The following is a 24,328-nucleotide window of genomic DNA, read 5'->3' as shown; positions in this document are numbered from 1 at the left end:
CAGCAGATGTATGTTGTATTTATTATTGATGCTCGTCTTGACCTACATATTTGCATAGGTAATGAGCTATCATTAATTAATTATACAGATATCTCTCATGAAGTGCCGTGACAAGCTCTCTGAATGTAAATCATGTCGTCCTGTATCATGCAGAGCAATGGTGTTTAATTCAATCTGGTCAGATAAATTAACAGGAAGAAGAACAGGATAGGTAAAAGGAAAACATGTTGAGACCCTGAGAGACATCTGAGTGGGAGAGAAAATGTAGCACAGGATGAGTGGGGAGAGAGCGCCCTCTAATGGTATTCTACTAAAGTAATAATAATATAAGAAGACGATGATTGCAAGCAACATTAATTTAAAGATCCCCTCCACACATGTATTCACACATACATAGAAATAGTCTGCATAGTCTGCTTGGAACAGTAATGTGTATTTTTTCCACACAAAAAAAGTACAATTTCCTCATTAACATTCTTAAAAGACATAAACTCCTTCTACCTCATTAAACAGTCAACAATCTATGAATATGTTTATTTCATTGCTATAGTTTTCCTGCTGGACACAAGATGTCTCCTTCTCTCAGTGTATGTGCACTAGAGGCTTCAAATGTCTATATGGTAGTTGCATACTGGACCAGGGTGAGGTCCTAAACTACTTGTGATGCCACAAATCATGCTCATAGGTCCCGCCTCATAAAATCTGATGTTCATTGAGCACAGAGAAACTTTCCACTTTTAGCAGATGAACGTGAAAACATCCTTCTAGTGTCAAACTCTGCACAGACATCATTCTGCACAGTGAAGCTCAAACATCCAACTGTAGGAACAAGAATAAAAACATATTTTTGGGGGACTTTAGGGGGACTTTAATGACTTTGAAGGATTATTGTAAGGGCTAGAGTGTGTGGTCAAACCTAGTAAAGGCAGCCTGGTAGAATTACAGTTTTTCTCAATTACTTCAGGACATTTTCAGAAAAACATTTCAGTTCTTCAGTACAATCACCATGTAACTAGCACAAGACAGTCATTCACTCAAAATACACTCAGCGCTTACTTTATTGAACATAATGCAAACAAAAAGTTTTTATGATCCTTGTAACATTCCTGTTGTGTGACGCTGTCGAAGAGGTGTTAATTTAATTATGTTTTAGCACTGATGGTGTTTTCCTGGACTGCATTATATTCAGAGGTGTTTCTAATATTCTGCAGGAGGACAAGTAGGACAAAACATATAGAAACACCTCTCAAGTCCAGTACAACAACACCTTTAATTATGACCTCAGTAATGAACATATAAATGAATTTACACATTTCCAACACTGTCACCAAACACTGTAAAGCTTCATAAAGACATATGTTGTGGAAGAGCAGTTGCAGTGGATTGAACTTGTGTGTGTAACTAATAATATATACTGATTCAACGTGTGTCAGAGTGTAAAAAGTAAATTTTTCATGAACTCAGATAAACAGTCCTGTTTTCAGTTTTTGAGATTTGTGCCAATGCACTTCCCACGTCTGATATTATTACACATATTTAAAAAAAAAGTATAATTTATTTTGACCACCAAGACTCAAGCCATCACTGGAGATGAACTTAGACAATTTGAATTCTGTGTGACAGTTCATGATGTGGATTTGTGTTTTGAAAAGCACGATTTTTATTGCACCAAAGCAAATAGAAACGCTGTAAAACAAAAAAAACAAAAAACATCTAACACTGCCTCCCAGTGGATGAATGTAGAATTACTCTATGGGAAATAAAACAAACTACAGGCTGTTTGGTTTGATGACACCTTTATTTTACAGATCATTAAGACCGACACTTAGAATAACATCATCTTTACATCAACTCTTACCATGAATTAATATACATTCAGTCTGTACACATTATAGAAAAATCTATATAAAGCCAGTGTGTCCATGTCTCTCTTGTCTCTCCCAAGACCAGAAAAGTCCTCTTTTGTTGACACAGGAAAATTAACATTTTCATCATGTCTTACTGTTACGGCCATCACGGGGGAAATAGTCTTCTTACAGTCAAGATGTCAGAGACAAAAAAGCAAGCAAACCCAACAACACGTCAGCAGGCTTGACAGGATTTCTTGAGCCTGTTTCCTTTCTTCCAGTGCTGTTTGATGGTTGTTAATAGTGGGGATGCATCCTCCTTTCATTGCATCACAGATGGCAGTCTTTGCTCTGTGGGGTTCTGCTCTGGGGGGGACGGGTTAGATCTGTCTAATGTTTGATTTCTGGTTCACTGCCACAGTTAGAACAAAAAGGTCAGAAAGCATAAGAAACATTTATTTTTTGCAAAATGAGGAAGCCAAGATATCTGCACAGAGAAACAGCTATGAGGCACTGGAGGGTAAAATGCACAGATACAATTAAACCAGAACTTTTTTCCAGATAAAGTTCAAAGGTCGTGTACCAGAAACCAGAACTTTGAGACCTTTGCAGAGAGAATAACACCATAACCATGAACTGTTTTTTTTTCTAAAATCTTCAATCTTTGCCGGCACCTATTCAAAACGTAGGTTCTGCTACAACAACAATTTCCCCAAAAAGCATCTCTGATCCTACAGAAAGCCACAAGCGGCTCAGAAGGACATATTTCCAAAGTCCTTAAACCACAGTCAAAGCTGCACATATTTTTCTCCCAGAAAAACATCAAACTCACAGTTAAAATATCTAAGTTGTATCTCTTTTTTTGAAAGAAAACTCAGTAGGCCTTGTGCCCCTATGTGATCCTCCAATGACCCTTTAGTCACCTGTAGGTGTCCTCTGATGTGGCGGCCGACCCCTCAGCAGGGTGAAGAAGAAACCTGATCATAGTCGGGGCATTTGAGGAGAGCAGGGTAGCTGGTGCTCATCTGGAGTGAAGCTTCACTTGAGATATCAGAGGGACTTCGCCCCCGTGACCAGGCCTCTGGGTGGAGGAACTGGCCTGAGTGGTCGGAGCAGTTGCTGAGGCGAGGGCGGTAGAAACTGGGATGACGAGGTTGGTAGATCTCCTCTGCTGTGTAGCGCTTCATGAACAGGTAGACTGACATGACGCCTGCACTCTGCAGTAGGGCGACACATTACACTGAATTAAAGTCAACAGAACAAAATATATGAAAGGATAATGAGTGTTTTCATGTAAAAAAAACAATGCAATTCATACAGCCACCTCTCTAGCAGTTTAAACATAAATAAATTAAATACCTTAAGGGTGGTATGAAGCTGGTAGACTGGTCTCCACACCAGCAAATTGTTATTAAAACAGCTACTTTTAGTATTAATCACCAATACTGATGTTACAGTTATTATTTGTACTAATTATATTAATTATTAGTTGTAAATGTTGATATTTATAACAATTATACTGATATTAACAGTGTGTATAAGCCATTGTAACATAAGTGTTGCAGTTCCCCTCTGTGACCACTGGAGAGCGTTGAACACTAACGATTCTGAGTCTACTACATGAAGGCAGATACAGAACTTTATTAGGTACAACAATCTAATCAGGGTTGGGAGGGTTACTTTGAAAATGTTACACTATACATTTAAACTGATACAATTATTAATTACCTGTTACCTGTAATGTAGTCAGTAACCTAATCCAAGTATCACTATATCAAAGTTATGTAACTTAATTCAAATAGGCAAATAAAGACAAGAGAGAAGAAATATCCATAAGATGACTTTTACATATTCTATAAGGCAAAAGAACAATGTAATGAAAAGAAAATGGAAACCAAGATTTTTAGTATCAAGAATGTTTTTAAAGAAAAACTTGGCTTTCATTCAGCAAATTCCGGCAGTAGCTTCTGGATTATTTGCGCAGCTGAAAGGCAGGACTTGATGTTTCTTCTTTGTTTTTAAATGTTTTTTTTTTTTTATTTCTCTGTAACTGTAACATGATACAGTTGAGCACAATAACAGAATTTACACTTGAGATTTTTCATTTTTGTTATAAATACTGTTATAAGTCAGTTAGTTGCTAGTCAGTTGCTCACCTCAGTGAGCAGGAAGGAGATGGCAGCGAAGGCAAAGGACCAGCCGTACTTATAGGTAAAATAGGCCTCACTGCTCCTAGTCCGGTTCAGCATTTCATCATTTATACTGGAGATGTACAGCACCAGACCCACCACCAGAGCCAGACCTGAGAGACAGAGACATAAATATCACATCCAGAGTCGGACAAAGACAAATAGAGAAGACAGAAACATACATAAGAGTGTACCCGAGAGGATGAAGAAGATGCCAGAGACAAATGCCAGGATGGTGCGGTGAGGCCGAACATGCCCGATGTTATTGAGGACAAAGCCGATGAACATGAAGAAGAGGCTGACCAGAGGGAACGGAGTGGCTGATCGGATCATCTCTGAGGAGAGGGGGAAAGCTGCTGTTTAATCCCAAGACGTACAACAAAGTGGCCACTCATCATGACAACAAAGTAGTTATTTATGTTTGCAGAAAGAAACTTACAGACAGATGAACTTTTAATCTAAAAGTGAAACTGAGGAATGTTTTGTTGATCTATCTCAGTCATACAGCAGCTGTCCAGGCTAAACAACATATTTAACGGTTGTGGAGGAATTGGGGACAGTAAATCATGAAATAAAGACGAAATATAGACACTTGATCGTCATGTGCTCCTTTGCCTGATTTGGCTGTGAATGGAGTACAATATACAATATACAATATCAAAGCTTATTACACAGACTCACTAGAGTGGATTTATCCTCCGGTGAAGCTTCCACACTGAGAAACACTGAAGGACTTGTGAGGCGAATTGTCTGTGAAAAGGTAATAAGTATTCTGGAGAGGAGCGGGGCATCAACATGAGGGTTCAGATGACTCAGACTCATCTGTCTGCCTACATACAGATGATTTCTGAGCACAACCTTATCGCAAAACAAGTTTTTGCCATAAAAATACCCCCGGCTGTTTATGTGAACAACCTCAAGGTGGAACCTTGAGTTATTAAACCTGAACCTGCTGCTGCAGGAGGTTGGAGGTGTTACTCACTGAGCACGTTTACTGTGGACTCTGACGTCAACTGGACATTCATGGGCATGATGTACGCGATGGTAAAGCAGCGGCCGGACTCTTCGCCTGAAGAAAGCAGAGAAGGAATAAAAATGCTGAGACTGAGTTTAGAGACAGTTATCCAGCATCCCTTTTCAAATACACAACTCATAGACAAAACAGATGAGGCAAAAGTAAAGTTTACTGTATCAAAAGGCCAAAAACAGGGAGACAAGAAGTCAGAGAAGGCAGGCATGGGGTCATTACAGGGCAGACAGGAAGAAAAAGACCAAAGAAAAGCTGAAAGTCTATAGCTGGGATGGCACAATAGATGATGTTGCAGGTAACAATGGCTAAAGGGCAGGTATGTATACAGTGGAGCTGATGAGGGAACTGGGAGCAGGTGTACAGGTTGGTGTGGAGGTCAGGTGAGGGTAAAAGGTGGAAACACTGAAAACAACTGCAGGACAAAGAGGGACATATTGGGAAGAAGATATAAGAGGCTGGCAGACGTACAGTAGGCAAAAACGTTACAATATTGACTGTTTGTGAGCATGAAACAGATATAAAGGCTAGAATCCAGTGAGCCATAACATCTAATTAAACTTTTATTTACTGAACATTGAAGAAATAGTTTGACATTTTGGGAAAGAGTTAGAGGAGAAGATTGATGTCATTCTTACGTCTGAACAATAAATATTTAGCTGGAGAGAGCAACCGGTTAGCCTTGCTTAAAGTCTGAAAACAGGGGGAAACTGCTAGCCTGCCTCTGTCTTAGGGTAACAAAATCTGCCTCTAAGGCTCATTAATTAACATGTTGTCTAATTTGTTTAATTTGCACAAAAAACTGGACGGGACCATTAACTCCCTGGAGTGTCCGCTGGTTTCCTGGCAACATAAACCCTGTAAAAATCACATTTCCCCCTAAACAAATCTGGGCTAAATGACAACATCCATCATGTAGGCAATATTATTTCTAATGTACATAATAGATTTGACCAAATAAGGTATGTTTTTTTTTCTACATTTTAATAAATCCTGGATGTAAAATGGATTTCCTGTATTTAAACATATTCACAAAAGATTTCCTTCCTTTAAACCCTGACGTCCTGATTTCCTGAAATTTGTCATCAACTTTTTTTATATCATAAGTGTGAGTCACATGCTCATTATTATCACTTCAACATCTCTCGCTCTCTCTCTCTCACACACACACACACACACACACACACACACACACACACACACATACATAGAGACACCAGCTGGAATTATCCACCAGCTAATTCTGAGGCACGATGCAATGACATCTGTCTCAGGGGTGGAGGTGCAAGTTTGTGTGTCTGTGTGTGTGTGTGTGTGTGTGTGTGTGTGTGTGTGTGTGTGTGTGTGTGTGTGTGTGTGTTTGTGAGCGTATACTCATGGTGCAGGACTGACTGGACAGTGAATGCACCTCCTTTTATAGTCTGTGATAGAAACAGGGAACAGGGAAGACACACAAACACATTTTCTATCTCTTTGTTGCTCTTTCTCACACTCTGCCTCTTTTATTCCACACATACTCACAACCTCACACACACACACACACACACACACACACACACACACACACACACACACACACACTGATGAAGTAATTGTGAATGTCATTGTGTGTCAAAGCTGATGCAGTGACGATATGTCAGTGTGACAGGGTGAGCTCCCTGCAGCTGCTACATTTAGATGCTGCACAGTACAAATGAAAAGTAGGATCATTCCACTCTAAAATCTAACGCCATGACATGTATCTGTACCACAGTCCTGATTTACACCCTCACACCGCAGGAGCATCGAGAGACTGATCCACACACAACTTTTTGTGTTATCCTGATTAACATGTATGTGTCACCGTGTTTTACATGGTATATATATTTTGAAATGTCAAATAAATCAAATGAAAAAACACCCTCAGACTGGTTACTGACCGGCCAGGAAGCAGACTCTCCAGAGGCCGGAGTGCAGCGAGGTCTTGATGTCAGTGCTCTGGTTCAGAGGGATAATAACGCCCTCCTCTAGGTACAACCAGTAGTCGGTGCTGACTGCCACTCCCAGTAGCCCCAGGCCGCTGATTGCAAAGACACTGCTCAGCAATGTCAGGGCCTTCCTGCCGCATGCGCTCATGGTGACAGTGGGAGGAGCTTCCAGCGGTCAGTTAAAGATTAGAAAAGTCCAGGAGGCAATCTGGAGGAGGAAGGGGGAAAGAAGAAATAGTGTTCTTAATCAAATAAATAAATACATTATGAAATAAGTAACCATATGGATAAACACAGGTAAAAATGATAGATAATATATTATTTATTATTTTTGCCTGACATAATTATTTTGAATAGCTTTTGTTTCAAAATGCAATTTTTCCCAGACTGTTTCACTATTTTAATTTCATAATGCAAAAAAAAAAAGGATAAAACCAATTATGTTGAGAAATAAAATCAACATGCAATAACATTTCATAAAGATAAGTTTAAAAGGAATAGTTAAACATATACCCACATCTGTTTTCTTGGCATAAGTTAGATGTTTGTACAGGAAATAGGGTGCTTAACTTAGCATAAAGACTGGAAATGGGTAAAATCAGCACCTCTAAAGCTCACAAATTAACATGTTGTATCTTGTTTGTTTCATACGAAAAAGTAATCCAGTCTTTATGCTAAGCTATGCTAACTGTCTGCTGGCTGCAACTTTAAATTTAACATATAAACACGAGAGTGGTGTCCATCTTTTACTCTAACCCTCTTTCATCTAAAATGTTGAACTATTCATTAGATTACAGTGATTTTATATATTTTGTATTTTCTCAAGTGATTATTTATTTCATGGCTTTTTTATTTCTGTAGGTATCTACTGTTTGTGTCTACCTCACTGTGCAACTGTTGTCTGCTGGCTTATAAGGATGAAACTCCACTATTTTAGCTCTAGCCTGTCTGTCCTGACATTTTTGCTGCAAAGTAGAAGAAGTCATTCTCAGCATTACTTTCTGGAAGCAAAGATGTCATCTCCCTGCTTCATTTCTGCTACACACCCATATTCACAGCAAGTAACTTGCAACAAGAGTTCTAACTTATACAACGTAGATAGAAACACCTCTGCACTGGATGGTACTAATAATCGGTCACAATTTCCAACCTCTGTGAGGCCTTTTTAGACCTTTAATGATTAATCCGCTCTTCAGATTACCATGAGAAACTCTCAGGGTTGTGCACAAAACCCCAACAACGTCAGAGTGTTTTACACAATTACCTCACTGGGTTTGGATTGAGGGACTCTCGGGGCCTTGCAGGTGTGTGTGTGTGTGTGTGTGTGTGTGTGTGTGTGTGTGTGTGTGTGTGTGTGTGTGACACCAGGTGCTTTGTGAGCGTGACTGAGAAAAAGAGAAAGGAGGGGAAAAAAGATGGTGGGCAACAGGATGATAGACAGAGAGGATGAGGAGGGAGGACATTGTCTATCAGCTACATCTATTTCTCCTATCCACATGGTATTTTAGAGTCTCTGACAAAGCTGGAGAGATTTAGGAAGTAAAATCTACTCGTCATGATGGGCAGCTCATGAAATGTCAGGGCAGCCGGGGGGACTGCAGGAATCAGGATATTTGTTTGGTTGTTGTGCAGGTAAATCTAATCCTGATCAGTCCTTCTAGACTCCATCCCAAAATGATTTTCATGTTTAGGTTTTTGACTCATAGGCAGACAGAATGGGCAACTTTCCACTTAAAATTGTTGTATTTTTAATTTGTGACCTCTGCACTTCCTCCTCATGCAACATTAAAGTTTTAGAGTCAAAATAAATTCTAATTCAGCCCTTGTCACTGCTTACTCCCTCCAACCTGCCATGAAAAGAGAATAATGAAGTCAATAATAAACCTTTTTGAGCCTCCACACTGAGGGACATTAAACACATTGCAGTCTGCTACTGTGAATATAAATGCTCACATTATTTGAAATACATGGTTTTTGACATTTTACAGCAATGATTCAGAGCAGGATCCCTAAAAAAGTGTGACATTCATATACAGCATTCATACGTCAGAAAGTGAATTTGAGAGGCTAATCACATAAGATATTATCTACAGTCACAGGGTAATGATTTAAGCCCCATTCAGGACACATGTGAATGATCTATAGACAGTCAGCCAGAGGACACACTAGAGGACGTCAGGGAGAAGCTAATTACCATAATTAATTCTGACTTTAGTTCTGCTGCCTGATTTCATCAAATTTGTTTGTATCTTAAACTGATAAATAAATGTTTTGCCCTAAGCGCTTAAGGTTACTCAACTCACACTGGCTTTTGAACAACCAGAATTTAAAAGCTGCTCCAAAAATCTGTTTGTCCACCAGCAAGGTCGCCTCTCTTACTTTACAAGGCACACTTCGTTGTTATATTCAGTTCCCTCTTTGTTATCAGTCCCTATATAATTTATATTCTTACCTTTTTTTTTTTATCAGACAGTGACAGTAGAAAGCTGGTTTTACTGGACTCAAGGACTTTACAATTACATGGTCACAGTCTCAAACATAAAGGCCACTAATGGAGGATGCTCATCAGCAGTATTATGTAAAAATTAAGAAACACCCTCAAGAATTTCACATAAAAGCTGCTTTATTATTGTATTATTTATTATTTTATTGAGAAATGGCAAGATGGGAGAATGAAAATAATTTGATGATCTCATTATAATAATGCTGGAAATCTTCAACTTGGAACTGGAAGTCATCAGGTGATTAATCATGTTAATGTACAAACACACTGTGATTTGCAGGTGCAAAGACAAACTGAGCTACTACACGAAGATACACACGGTCATGACTGGATAGCCTCAGATCAGATCTCTTTGCCATCTGCATGCCAATATGCTGAGGCTTCTCCCTGACCAACTTTTAAGTAAATAGATACAATGCAAAATAACAGAAATACACTTCATTTATTAAACAAGAAGGTTTATCAATAATCTAACTGTCCTTGGTGCTGAAACATAATTTCAAACATGAATCATACATTTGTACGTGACCTCCTAGTAAGTTATTGTGCATATAGTGTCTTGTGGCAGTTTCCAGTGTCCTAAAGTAAGCCTAATATTCCAATAAAATACTACAATTTAAAGCAATATTACTATTACACTACTGCCAGCAAATAAAAACCCCCAATAAACTCACACACAACGTCAGAACACATATAAGAGGAATATGAGACCAATTAATAATTAAGAATGATAACTCGTTTAGTTACATACTGTTTGCTGTTATCTGTCCGGTCTTTGCGCTTTCCTGCACTTGGAGCAAAGATTGTTGAAAGTTGCGGATTTAAAACCTTCAGATTTGGAGGATAATTTCGCGGCTCTCCGTCGAACCGGTGAGAAATTCCTTCAGGAAACTGTAAAGTGAAGCCGTGAGACGATGCAGCAGCAGCAGCAGTGCGTCAGCCGCAAGAGAGCAACTAGAGTCAGACGGAAGGTCCTGCTGCACGAGCTGCTTCAGCTGCTCAATGCAAATACACAGGGAGAGAGAGAGAGAGAGAGAGAGAGAGAGAGAGGGAGAGAGAGAGAGAGAGGGAGAGAGAGAGAGAGGAGAGCGAGAGAGAGGAGAGAGAGAGAGAGAGGGAGAGAGAGAGAGGGAGAGAGAGAGAGAGAGAGAGAGAGAGAGAGAGAGAGAGGGAGAGAGAGAGAGAGAGGGAGAGAGAGAGAGAGAGAGAGAGAGAGAGGGAGAGAGAGAGGAGAGAGAGAGAGAGAGAGAGAGGGGGAGAGGGGAGATAGAGGGGGAGAGGGGGGGAGAGAGGGAGAGAGAGAAAGAGGGAGAGAGGGGGGGAGAGAGAGGGAGAGAGAGAAAGAGGGAGAGAGGGGAGAGAGAGAGAGAGAGAGAGAGAGAGAGAGAGAGAGAGAGAGAGAGAGAGAGAGAGAGGGCGAGAGAGAGAGTGAGAGAGGGAGATAGAGAAAGAGGGAGAGAGGGGGGGAGAGAGAGGGAGAGAGAGAAAGAGGGAGAGAGGGGGGGAGAGAGAGGGAGAGAGAGAAAGAGGGAGAGAGGGAGAGAGAGAGAGAGAGAGAGTGTGAGAGAGAGAGGGGGAGAGAAAGAGTGAGAGTGAGTGAGAGAGAGAGAGAGGGAGAGGGAGAGAGAGACAGACAGAGAGAGAGAGGGAGAGAGAGTGAGATAGGGGGTGTTTTAGTTGTTTTTTGTTTAATACACACGTTTACAGTTTTATCTATCTATTTTATTTTAATATATTTAAATATTATATATATTATATATTAAATGTAATAATTTGTTATTAGTTATATTGACAACATACTACTTGTTTTAACTGTAGCCTGTTACTTTACTACTGTTTTAATGACATTTTTAGTTAACACAAACTGATTGATTGATTGATTCATTGTAATTAATTACTTATTGACTGTGATTGTGATTGAGTCAATCATAGTTACAGTATTATGTCATGCCAAAGCCATTTGAATTGAATTGAGAGAGAGATAAAGATAGGGAGGGAGAGAGAGTGGGGGGGGTCAGGACCAAGGACAGCTCCACTCAGCTCTGACAGGAAGTGATAGGGCTGCCTGTTAAAATGATGTATTTTAAGTAGGAAAGGGAAATAGTATAAAATAAGTATAATGGTAGCTGATACATATACAGACTAAACACTGAGCTGTGAATGTTGTGAGTATTTTTTTCTGACACTAGTACACAAGACATATCCTGTATGGTTTATAAAGTAATTGTTTTAATAAAAACAATAAAATCAGTCAAAGACCACTGTTAGGGAAAACTTTAATGCAGCACAGTACAAAAGCTCATCCATAAATTCTGTCTTTGCCTTTAAAAAATGTTTAGTTTATTAGTTTAGGAGGATCTATTGGCAGAAATGGAATATAATATCCGTAGGTATGGTTTCATCATTAGTGTGTAATCACCTGAAAATAAGAATTGTTGTGTTTTTGTTACCTCAGAAGGAGCAGTTTTTATCTACACGCAGCAGGTCGCCTCCTGCGCAGGCCGCCATGTTGAACTGCCAGGTTTCTACAGTAGCCCAGAATGTACAATTGCATTTTTGCTGAGGTTTTTTCCTAGGTCTTAAAATACTGACGCAGGTGGTATTCAGTTGGTTGCAATCTGCAACATCACCACTAGATGCCGCTAAATCCAACACACTAGTCCTTTAAATTTAACTATATGTTAATTTTTCAGGTTGTAGTTTGCAGTGGTGTTGGACTGGACAACAATATATCTAAATGTGGGGGATGAGGGTCTAATGGCTGAGTGATATAACATAACTGCGACCTAAAAAAAAACCATACAGTTCAATTAACAACTCTCTGAAAGCTGCATTCAAACATCACCGCAGTAATGGCGACTTGTTTACTTCTAGTACTTCCCCAGATTCGTGTGTATAGGGTCAGTTGTGTTCGACATATAACCGACACAATGCTTGAGTTGCATAACCTTGATTTAGCTATTTATGTGCATCCAAGTTATTGCAGGAAAGTTAAACTACCTTCCCTTACATTTGGTTTGAAAACCACCAACAGCCCCTTTAAAATCAATGCTTCCCTCCAAAATAAAAGAGAGCAGGTTCATATTTTTCATACTTTATTTATACACTGTATTCATCATACCACAATGAACAGAGGAACAAGAAGAATCAGGTAAACAAAAGCAGGGGCAGTGAAAGGAAACACATACAAACATCCCTGTGGCTCTAACTGTAGCCTGTAGTGGTACTGTACCCTGACTGGCCTGACATTTTAATATCTCTGTCATGGGTCCAAAGGTGGTTTTTCAATTCTCAATGTGAGACATGTAAACATTCAGTTTTCTCTTAAAAATCTCATTTTGGTCCAGATGTGACAGCTGCAACATCAGTCTACATGTTAAGTAACTAATTTAGGGGTTAAGAGCTGTAGCCTTCCTAAATTTGGCAGTTTTATGAAATGTCACTGTTGTAGCTTTGTGTGCCTCTCAAGAAAAATAAAACACACCTGACTGGAAACAAAAATGTCTCTGTTTGGCACCAGTGAACAAAAAAAAAAAAAAAAAAAAGCCAACAGAAGCATTCAACACATTATTTGTCTGTTTATAATTCAGCTTTTTAGCCAAACAGGTTGGGCTACATGACAGCGAGTGGGAGGAGACGATGAGCAGAAAAAGCGCACGATGCTCGTTGGACTGGGTTGGTGTCATTCTGTGGAAACTCCATGCTCCACACTAAGGAGGAGGAGGAGGTGGTGGGGGGGTCTCTGTATCATGCAGGGCTCTTTCTCATGCTTAAATCAGGCCTCGCCTCAGGCATGCACACAATATACGCAAGAAAGAAAAGACATGTTTCAGCCACCGAGGGCTCTGAAATCCTCACACCGTTACTCGGTTTTGAATTACAGAAGAAGTCAGCCCTGAGACGACCAAGGCAAGAGGGGATTAACCGTTTCACGCACAGTAGGCGCTGCATATTCTTCCTTGACACTGAATAGTAGAAAACAATGGATAAATAGTGGAAATACATATAACAAGGTTTTGCTGATACCAAAGCTACCAAAGATTCAGCCAAACGTCTTGTACACTTCTTAGGGGTAATCTAAACAGAAACGTTCAAACTGTCTACGGTAGTAAAAGCACATTCAGTTCATAGTATAAAATCTGCAAGTAACTTCTCTTTTTGAAACATATCTTTGAAACATATTTACAAAAAAAAAAAAAAAAAAAATCATTGACATACAATAGAAGGTTTAGACATCTCTCTTGGACATAAAGTTAAGCTAGAACATAAAACAAGAACACAACCTTTTTTCCCTTAACAATTAGAAACTTCTCTTCAGAATAAGACTCTTCAAAACATACAACAATTATATATTAACATAGTTTATATCATAATACTAAACTTTACAATGATACCAGACGTGTACTGCATCCTAGAGTCTACTGCTCATACAGAGTCAGAAAATAAGCATGCAACAGAGATCTGCTTTGTGCATATGGAAACTAGCATCGTTACACTTTAAAACACTGTCTCTTTTGAATCCACAGTTTTCTGACCCTATATACTGAACTCATCCTGCATTCACCCACCGGAGGCAACACCCACTGCATTGAAAAAGGCCTAGACAGGTTGTAACTGTAAGCATAATGTGCTTCTGTTTCTCTATGTTGAGTTAGATATAGTATAGTTCCACGTCCTACAAAACAACAGATATAAACGGTCCCTGTTTAAGGGGTTTTAGTGTGTTGACAGTGTTCGGAAAGCCAGAGGGGCAAAAACATTACAAGGACTTTAAGAATAGAAATGTTTTTTTCCACTTCTACTTTGGCACTCATGTAACAGTATACTACCTCTTTTTAATTCTTTTTTTTTTTTTTTATATAAATATAAAATACACGTGTAGCGGTTCAGAAGTAGATAAAGCCGAGACAGAGCAGAAAAATATGTTCCGTTCTTGTCGTGCATTGCAGCTTGTTGCGTAGTAAGACGGGGCAACATGAGTGGGATGAGAAGGAGAACATCTTGCATCTTTAATACCTAATGAGATAGTAACCAATTCACATTCATACAAAAAGGCGGCAGGTCTAGAGAAAAAAACACAGATACAGAATAAAGAACATATCATGAGATGTTTGGGGAAATTATGCAAAAGCATCAGTGCCATGTACTTTCTTCTCGCCCACAAACAACACTTGGCGCCACTCTCCTCAGTCATTTCTGTACACAGATATTGATAACTAGTAGACAGAATACTGTAGAGGATGATATCTTGAGTCTTTTGACAGCGGGACGTTTGTGGGAGTTTGGAAGGATCCTGTATTCAGCGACAGTCCATGCTTTTGTGTTTTTCCCCCCCTGCTCTCTCCTCATACCACGCTGTGCAGGGACGGATGGATGAACTGTGGGTTTATGTAGGAGAAGCCTGCAAACTCACTCTGGTCGATATTGGCGATGACCAGCTGGTCGGGAGGGGTCAGCACAGGCTGCGTACGTGTGAAAAACTTGTCGAAGTTTTCTGCTCCTTTGCCACACTGAAAGAGATTTTTTTTTAAAAAATAGATAAATCGTTATTTTGATATCTGGGCTGTAAAAGATGGCAAAAAAAGGTTTGGTTAGATGCAACACCATGCTGAACTCATGATTAAAAGGCTTCTTTCCTCGTGGGTCTTTTATTATAAAGCTTCCCAACAGTCCCAGAGGGAAGGTGGTGCACGGAAATGTTGAAGGCTGATGTGTAGCCGGGCAGAAGTTGTAATTAGATTAGGAGCTAACCCTAAGCTTCCACATTGGAGGTCATCAGCATCAGTGTGCAGCTCCGCCTGAGGCAGTCATGTGTCTCAAGCAGCTGAATATATATGGATATCACTGTGTATCATGCACGATAGCAGCACAGTCACAACACTTTCACCACGCAAATGAGACAGAATGAGTAATGCACAACGCAAAACAAATCTGGAGTTTACAGAGGATTCAGCGTCCGCTATTTGCGACACATTTTCCCAGGAGACATATCAGCACGTCGGGCTTCTTGAACTGCACTGTGATATTACACAAGCCAAGCCATAAAGCCTCAGATGGTTCTTTTGTTTGCCAGTCCCTTCAGACCAATTAATGACGCAGAGTATGAGCTCACTACGGTGATACACTACACAAAGCCCCCCTGAATGGATGGATCCGCTTTTAGACATTTTTTCCTCCCCCCTATGTGAGCGGAGACTGATACATCCGCTGTGTAACCCTGCATTTATTGTGGCCCTTGTGTGGAAGTAAAGGGAACTCTGCTCTTACAGAGCTATTTTTAATCCTTGGTGGCAGCGCTTGCGTTGCTTCGGGTGCTGTGGGCAGCGAGGGGATGGAGGACGCAGGGGTCCACAAACAGAAAAGGAGTGTTTTGTAGTGACAGGAGGAGGTTTAGGTGTCGGGAGGGGGGACATGTGTCAGTGGCAGCGGGGCTGGTGGCTGCAGCTGGGATCCAGCCTCAAGCTCAGCTGGGTGCATATAAGCCACTACACTGGGTGAGGATGAATGGGAACACAGACATAAAACATCTACTCATTCATGCATGCACACTTAAAGACTCTCAGAGGAAGTATTTCAGTTTTTCAATAGTGATTCATTCAAGAATGACAAAGATTTTCTGGTGATTTGCTGTTTTTAGCACCGTACTCTGCATACAGGAACGGTGCATGAGGGAAATAAAACACACTACTGGATGGTTTATGGTCATTATTTTTATGTCATCATCGATCATCTCTTTCTGTGTCTGGAAATATCCTCATGTTTTACTATATAGAGATAAATGCCATGTCTACCTCTTGGCTGAGGTAGAGATGTTGGTAAAGACAAGCTGAGGTAAAGGTTAATAAACAAAATATTGAATAAATTAAAATGTTATGAGCCCTGCCTTGTCATCTAAATTCTTGTTATCACAGCATCAGCATGAATACATTGTCAGTCAGTCGCTGTTATAAAGCTTAAAAACAAAAAAAAATAAAATGGTAATGGATGAAAGGACCTTACGGTGTGTGTGTGTGTGTGTGTGTGTGTGTGTGTGTGTGTGTGTGTGTGTGTGTGTGTGTGGCCATATTAAATTCATGAAAGAAATTGCTGTAAGCACTAGAAAACATCACAACATTAATTACAACAATGCTCTTTTGAATAAACAATATCGTTTTTTGGTTGCTGTAATCATTCCTTCCTCTTGACCCTGAAGTCATTCTTTTGTAAAGTAATTTTAAAGGGGACCTATTATGCCCATTTCCAGCTATATTATTCTTAGACTGATACTAGAGTAGCTTTGCATGATTCACTCTTCAAAAACACCCTCATCAGTCTTGTATTGGCCCTTCAAGCAGCCCCTCAGTTCATCCTCTGTCTGAAACAAGACGTCTCTTCAAGCCCTCCGTCGCCGAAAGCCCACTTTCTTCTGATTGGCTAAGTTTTGCGGATGCCTGCCGAGGGGCTGCACAGAGTGCCGGAGAGCACCACTTTGTCCTTGCTAGTGTGCGTTTGACAGCACGACAGCTTCAGTAACTGAGCTTGGGAAATAACAATATTGGGCTCTGAATATAAGTAATTTACTTTTTATCGGACCACAAATGAGACAAGAATTAGGTGGTGTGTCTGTGCGTGACCTACACTGTAAAAAATCACTTATATAACTTCATTCAATGATTTCAGTGAAACTGGATAATATTTTAGTATAGAAAAGTATAGTAGTAGTATAGAAAGAAGGAATGATTACAGTGACCAAAAACATGAAACCTGTCCTTTAAAATTTGTGGATGGAAATAAACTGATTCAAGTTTGCAAAAGTGACACACAATAAGATGCATCGGACTAAAGTTTAGGCCCATTAGTGTTTAATGGTAGCATTTATTTAGGAAATGTTGCCAATCAATTAATATTCTTTAAGGCAATATTACATTTTAATTTGCTGGATTAGCCAATTCCTGTATGGATATTTTATCCATAAATAGTCTCTCGACTGATTTTAAATGTATAATATTACAGTTTATATCAATATAATATCTCATAAACCATGATAGAGGATGTCTGACTGCTCATTTAATGTTATCTAACTTTTGAAGCCCAGCTATAGATATACAACTATCTGGATATGCATACATACAGTACACGATATCTCACACACACACACACACACACACACACACACACACACACACACACACACACACACACACTCACCACTTTGGGTTTAAATGGCGGCTGGATCTCTCTGTTTGCCAGGCGATCCCAGTCGATGCGTCTGAAGAAGGCCTGCTCCCTGATGTCCCTCTCCCCCTCTGGGCCACAGCCAAGACGCTTCGATGGGTGCTTGGTCATCAGCTGGTGACAAACAGAAGAGGAGGGATTAAAAGATGTGACAGAGGCAGTTAGCTGCTCTGGGGAAAGAAAAGATAAAAATAGTGAAGTAGGGAGGAACAGAAGAGATGAAGAAACTATCTCTGAAGCAAGCTTATATACATATCAATGATCCACTTTTTTAAATCTTCGCTTCTTATTACACGTCAGTGACATTATGCAGAGCCAGACTGACACTCACGCTGTTTTCACTCATCTAGTTTTAAAATAGTTGCAGGAAATTACGTTGCCTTTTCATGGCCCCGTTTCTGATTCAAGAGCCACTTTTAATTTCGACCATGAATCATTTTTGCAAATGAGATGTGAAGCAAACAATAAGAGGCATCAGGATTATCTCTTTTGTCAGCAGCTCTGGGATGATGAATGATATTTTTTGTGGCGGCATGCAGCTACAGGGTGTAATATCATAATAAATGAAGGCGGGGTGTGTTATTAAAAGACTTATCGGACTGTGCCTGAATCTTAATTCAATCTTCTCTGGTGTGTAAATTGACTCTGAAAACTCATTTCCTTGTTGGTAAATAATCATTACCATTACAGTCATGATGCCACTTCATTGTGACAGTGTCACAAAAGTGATGCCCAGGTATCAGACGAACAGGTGTTGCTAAATAAAGGAGCCTTTTTGAAAGCCGTGGAAATGTGTGACTCAGCTGTGTCTTTGCTGGAGCACAATGAGAAATGATTTACGGACGAGATTAAATGGAAATCTAAAACCATCTTCTGTGTCAAAAGCTAAAAAAATTACATCAAAATTTAAAGCAGAGTGACCTGAATGGATTCTGTCAATACTCACGTTGGGGAAGGTCATATGTGACAGGAAAAACAAAACATTTGGCACATTTTATACATATCTTTACTTGACATGAGTAAGTATAGGGCAGCAACAAATAGATTACTTTCATTATTGATTAGTCAAATAGTGCCTTTTCTGGTTAGTCATTTAGTTGACAGTTTACAATACAGTAATATAAACAGAGAAAAGCAGCAAGTTTGAGAGGCTGTAAACAATTAATACATTATAATATATACATTATACTGTAAATGGACTAATCAGTTCATTTAATCAATTTTTTTTTTCAGCTATACTGACTACAGTTAGTGGAAACACTTGTATAATGTATCTGTGATTGGACTTTGTCAAGAATGAGAAAATAAGACATTTACCAGGCGAGGGGGCAAGGGGGTAAGAGACACTATCATTATGGGAAATGTAGGAGCCATTGTTTTTAGGGTATAACACATAAGAGCGACTAAAGATCAGGATATCTCGGCAGCTGCTTCAATTAAAACATTTATTTTTTAAATCTGTCTCTCGCAGGTTCTTCAACTTTAAGGGAGTGTAATACATATCTGCAAAAACGCTGGAGAGCCCCTTCCTAACTCTCTTCCTAAATACCATTTAGGGTTGTGAATCTCCATCACTGAGACCGATAAGATACGCAACAAGCAGGTACATTAAAGATACATATGATACGACACAATTCACCTTATTGCGATTTGACACGATTTGATTCAACACAATGCGATTCACGATGCAATGAAAAAGAATATGATGTATGCAATTCAATATGGTGAAGATAGTTTGATTTCATTTCTTTGGTTCTTCTTAAGCAGTTTTAGAAACAGTAAACAAATATAGTTGTTGGTCGCACATTATTGGTCACATTTCCAAGTTATAAACGCATGGGGCCTCTGCTGATAAATATATATAAATACGTTTTTACAGAGGCAAAGATGCTAAAAACGATTCATCCCGAGTTTATCGCAAATTGTATTCGATACACACTTTTTATATCTGAGCAATTGCCTCTTGAACTTTGTCGTGTCCATGTGGAGTTAAAGAAGATTTGGGAACTGGGTATGTTATGGCCGATTATTGTTACCCAGCAACTGCAAATATGTACGATCGTGCACGTGCCTCCAAATGATTCCCAGTGGTTTCAGCAACATTTTTACAACAAAAATGCCATATATCTGTTATCCTTTTCACATGTGTGTGCAAGCATTCCTTTAAACAGTACTTACTCCCTTGCAGATGGACACAGCTTCTTTAGACATGGACTTGGGGTAGGACACGTTGTGCTCCATGATGGACTGGAAGAGCTCGTCTTCATCCTCTCCGTCGAACGGTGGCTGAACAGGAAGACAAACACAGTGCCACAGGGTTCATATAAAAGTTGGGTGTGACGACAGGCTTACAGCTTGAGCGTTGTTCTGTGAAACCTGTCAACATACTGAGGTGACAAAGCCAGCAAGGTGAGCTGAGCGGCGGAAGCAGCTGTTGGTGTCACATCTGTATGTTGAAACATTGTCTCGTACCGTATTTTAATTAGTGGTGCTGTGTTGTTCATGGGTGAGTACATGTATGTTACTCTGACAACACAAAAAAGGGATCTGGATGGATCAATCATTCGTGATCCAACTTTAGTAAGAAAAATATCTTCAGCTGAACTGTTGCCTGGAAACTGGAAACCTTAAATGTACTTTTCTCTTTCTGTAAGTGTCTCAGCATTTCACTGTTCAGTCCAGATAACTTTTTATTGTCGTTTCTTGTGCCAAGGACACATGTCGTCCACAGTTTGTCATCACTGAAGCTGGTCATAAGCAAGTGTCAGACTAAAATGCTGGCTTTCTTTGTGTAGTAAATGAATCATGAAAATGTGGGTTTATTTCACCTTTCAGGACCTGGAAAGTTGATTATAAACAAAGTTCTCTGCGTTATTATACTATCCATTAGTACTGTTGTAGTATTGCTAAGGCAGGATATAAAACACTCTTTTAGGGGGTTTTATACAAACTAAAATAAATAATAATCATAACAGTTTTCCAATCTCCTCTAAATCATTTGCAATTGTACTACACTGTACAAAAGGGCTTAAACTAATAATCTTTATGTTGATAAATTTTTAGAATAATCGAGTAATCTTTTAGTCTATACATTTTTTGAAAATAATAACTAAAAACACCATCATATGGCTACTTTCTCTCTCTCTGTATGAGAGGTGCAACTAGCAATTAATTTCTATATCGATGGAACTGTTAACTATTTCTGCAATTAATCAATGGAAATGTTCATTCTTAAACAGTGACAAATACCCATCAGTCCCAGTGATCGGGGTGAAAGTGCAAATTCTGTAATTTTGCTTGATAAATGACTTAAATTAGTCATTGAAATTGAGTAGAATACAGTAGAAAGTTCACTTTAGATAAGAACCAAAGCCAAATGTCTAATGAAAGCGTTATTTATTAGTTATAAGGCTGTTGTAAGCTCACATAGCTGTTGTTATAGATCATACTGGTTACTTGTGGTATTGTTCCGTATATATTTGACACCTTCACAATTGTAATGAAATGTATTTTGTAGCAATTCTTAATTCAATGTGTATTACAGCACAACTTTATGGATATACTCCACTAAATGTATGGTCCTAATTGAGGGATGGTAACCAGATAAAAACCCTTACAGACCACAACTGATGCAGTAATTGGTACGACATATTACCTGTCCTGCCAGCATCTCATACAGAAGAACTCCATAAGCCCACCAGTCCACTGATTTTCCATAAGGCTGGTAAGCTATAATCTGACAAAGGGAAAAGAGGGAAAGATTAAAAAACCTGGAATAATCAAGTGTACACGCACTACCTCATCAAGTGTGGTTTTTAACAGGTTTAGTGATAAAAGATGGTTTTATTTTTTGCTGCCAAAGATGACTGCAGCTGTGTGACACACAACCCCAGAGACCCACAGTAAAGATATCAAAGAAACTGTGAACTGTAGCACTGAAAGCTGCATTTCTGTCATCTAAAATCCAACCAAAATCAACCACCATTAAAAACAGTCAGCTATTTTGAGCTGCCATAACAAAGGCACTTTCTCCTACCATCCAATTTGCCATCCTACACCTCCCTCCCACACAGTCTACACACACACACACACACACACACACACACACACACACGCACGCACGCACACACACACACACACACACACACACACACACACACACACATACACACACACACACACACACACATACAATAATAATCATGCAGACGCACAAGCAAAGAGCTAAATCACAGCTGCGCTCGCCTTTAACAGCGAAAGAAATGCAGCAATTTATACTGTAAAGTTCAGAAAGTTAGAATTTGTTGCTCAGCTTTCTTGTCTACACCCACACATGATATGTGAAGTGTTTATATCTCTCTCCTGATACACTTCATCAGAAAATCTTGGGATCCTTTTGCCTGGGTGTAAACCCAAAGTGCTTTCCAGGACAAAACAACACAAATTGAAGTCAGAACAGCTTCAAGAAAGGAAAAAGACATGCCTAGATGAAGTTTGCTGTGAAAAACCCGGAGTAAGGGCTTCCCTCACCTCCCACCTGACAGAGTGTTCCCTCATGAGTCAGTGCAGACAGATAGAGACACAGAAATATAAATATCTTCCCCTAGCGAATCATCTCTTCACTCTGTGGAATTAACTCTTATTTTTCTCTGTTTGGTGGAAGTTTCTGAACTTGAATCTCTTGCTTGATATTTCTTGTGATTTGTAACAGTAGAATACAGTAGAAAGATCACTTTAGATAAGAACCAAAGCCAAATGCCTAATGAAAGCGTTATTTATTAGTTATAAGGCTGTTTTAAGCTCATATAGTTGTTGTTACAGATCACACTGGTTACTCTTGGTATTGTTCTGTTCTCACAGTTGTAATGAAATGTATTTTGTAGCAATTCTTAATTCAATGTGTATATATAATCCATTATAAATGTTGACTGCACCTCAAATAAATCTTAATTTTAAAATAGTACTAAAATCGCCTTAGTTACAGTTGCTATGTTACGAGGAACCTTCCATTCTCAGGTGGAATTAATGCCATAAATTTACTCATCAGACGAGAAAATGAACCCCGTATGGTTATACTGTCCCATTCAACCTTAATTCACCCTTCAGTTAGTTACACTGTCAGATTTGATCAGCTGTAGCTAAGTAGCTAATTAAGCAAACGTTAGCTCCACGAGTCGGTTGAAAAATGACTTTTTAATGTATCCAGCTGGCTTGTTTTTAAACAAGAATTTTGTGGGGCTCTTAAATCTGCACTAAATCTTTATCACTTAATGAGCCATGTAGCTAGCTAAATAAATATTGTCGTTATATTAGATTGTAGAGCTAGTTGGTCTATTGTATATAATAACCTAGTGGGCCTATAATAAGGAAAAATGTATTAGTAATTACTTGTATATTCTGTTAATGGGACTTACTATTATTATAATTATAACATAATGCTATTTGAATAACGCTGAGCATAAACTTCCCCAAATCCTAGGACACAGTTAACACCAGCCTAGTGCTACAGTGTCTCTGCTTTTGGTGGTAGGCTCGTTAGCCAGGCATGCTAACAACTGCAGCTTTAAAGTTAGAAAAAAAAAAACACATTGTTTAATCTATTTCTTATACTTTTGCTCCTGTGGTTTTGGATTTAGAAAGGCTAGGAAAAAAGCCTGAACTCTCGATATAACATTACATCTACATTACAGCTGTAGGTTCACTTTAACATGTGGAGAGAATGATTGACAGATCTGCCAAGTTACGGTTGCAAAGCTGCGATTGGACACTGTCTGTTCAGGGGCGGGGTTTAGCAAACTCACTAACATTCACTAATAAAGAGATGCAAAGCTATCTGTTAGCTTTTTGTTGTATTATTCTTACAGTAATCTATACATCCCATTCTCACCTCTGGTGCGATGTAGTCCGGGGTGCCGCAGAAGGTGCGTGTGGACATGCCTTCATACATGTTCTCCTTACACATGCCAAAGTCAGCAATTTTGATGTGGCCCTCAGAGTCCAGCATCACGTTGTCGAGCTTCAGATCCCTGCAGCAGAGAGAAGTTGTGAGCCTTTGTGTACATGCATTTCTGGATACTTGTTAAGAAGTTGTGTGTTGCTGTCTATGTACAGACGCACAGAGGAGCACAGAAAAGTGTTGCACTGCACAACCGCCACCTCTCTGAGCAGTTTATCTGTCTGCAGCACACATCATACGCTCAGAAAAAAATAAACTCTCGTCCTGAAATCATTTTTTTTTCTCTCATCCTGCCTCCTTTGTCCTTTTTATAAAATTCAGTCTATGTCTCTGCTTTTGTTTCATGTCTCTTCATTTTCTCCCCCCTCATTCACCACGTCTTGTATATATGTCACAGAGTAGAGTCGGGATGCTGCTCACAAGGCTGGTGGGATATGAAGAATGGATGTGAGTCCTTCGCTGAAGTGCTGAAGAGGAACAGGACGACCTTACTCTCTGTCAAGCATTTCTTTCTGTTCTTTCTATTTTTGCTTTTTTGTACATGAAGGTGATTAGTCTGGATTATATTATACTTCAGAGGGTATCCAAGCTGTACAGGTTAAATACAGAAAAAACAGCAAGGTCT

At 39.4% G+C, this 24,328-nt stretch overlaps 2 protein-coding genes across 3 annotated transcripts in view; both read right to left on the bottom strand.

Annotated features, from left to right (window-relative positions):
* Nucleotides 1-1,779: 1,779 nt before the first annotated feature.
* Nucleotides 1,780-10,541, bottom strand: cacng5b (calcium channel, voltage-dependent, gamma subunit 5b). Its single transcript, XM_051388867.1, has 6 exons — nt 10,285-10,541; nt 6,983-7,238; nt 5,019-5,105; nt 4,231-4,371; nt 4,004-4,149; nt 1,780-3,064 (listed from the first exon to the last, which is right to left on the bottom strand). Exons 2-6 carry the CDS (start codon nt 7,176-7,178, stop codon nt 2,804-2,806), a joined length of 831 nt encoding a protein of 276 aa, XP_051244827.1. The 5' UTR covers nt 7,179-7,238; nt 10,285-10,541; the 3' UTR covers nt 1,780-2,803.
* Nucleotides 10,542-12,611: 2,070 nt separating this feature from the next.
* The window catches only part of prkcab (protein kinase C, alpha, b), a 104,349-nt gene continuing 92,632 nt past the window's right edge, over nt 12,612-24,328 (bottom strand). For both annotated transcript variants that reach the window (XM_051388856.1, XM_051388857.1), the window contains 5 exons: nt 23,635-23,773; nt 21,403-21,483; nt 19,926-20,033; nt 17,721-17,861; nt 12,612-15,043 (listed from right to left, as the gene is read on the bottom strand). In XM_051388856.1, coding sequence (XP_051244816.1) covers nt 14,879-15,043; nt 17,721-17,861; nt 19,926-20,033; nt 21,403-21,483; nt 23,635-23,773 — 634 coding nt within the window. In that variant the 3' untranslated portion in view covers nt 12,612-14,878. The remainder of the gene's footprint in view (nt 15,044-17,720; nt 17,862-19,925; nt 20,034-21,402; nt 21,484-23,634; nt 23,774-24,328) is intronic.

Source organism: Dicentrarchus labrax, unplaced genomic scaffold (genome assembly GCF_905237075.1).
Source record: "Dicentrarchus labrax unplaced genomic scaffold, dlabrax2021, whole genome shotgun sequence".
Classification (NCBI taxonomy): domain Eukaryota; kingdom Metazoa; phylum Chordata; class Actinopteri; family Moronidae; genus Dicentrarchus; species Dicentrarchus labrax.
This window is presented reverse-complemented; position numbering and strand designations above follow the sequence as displayed.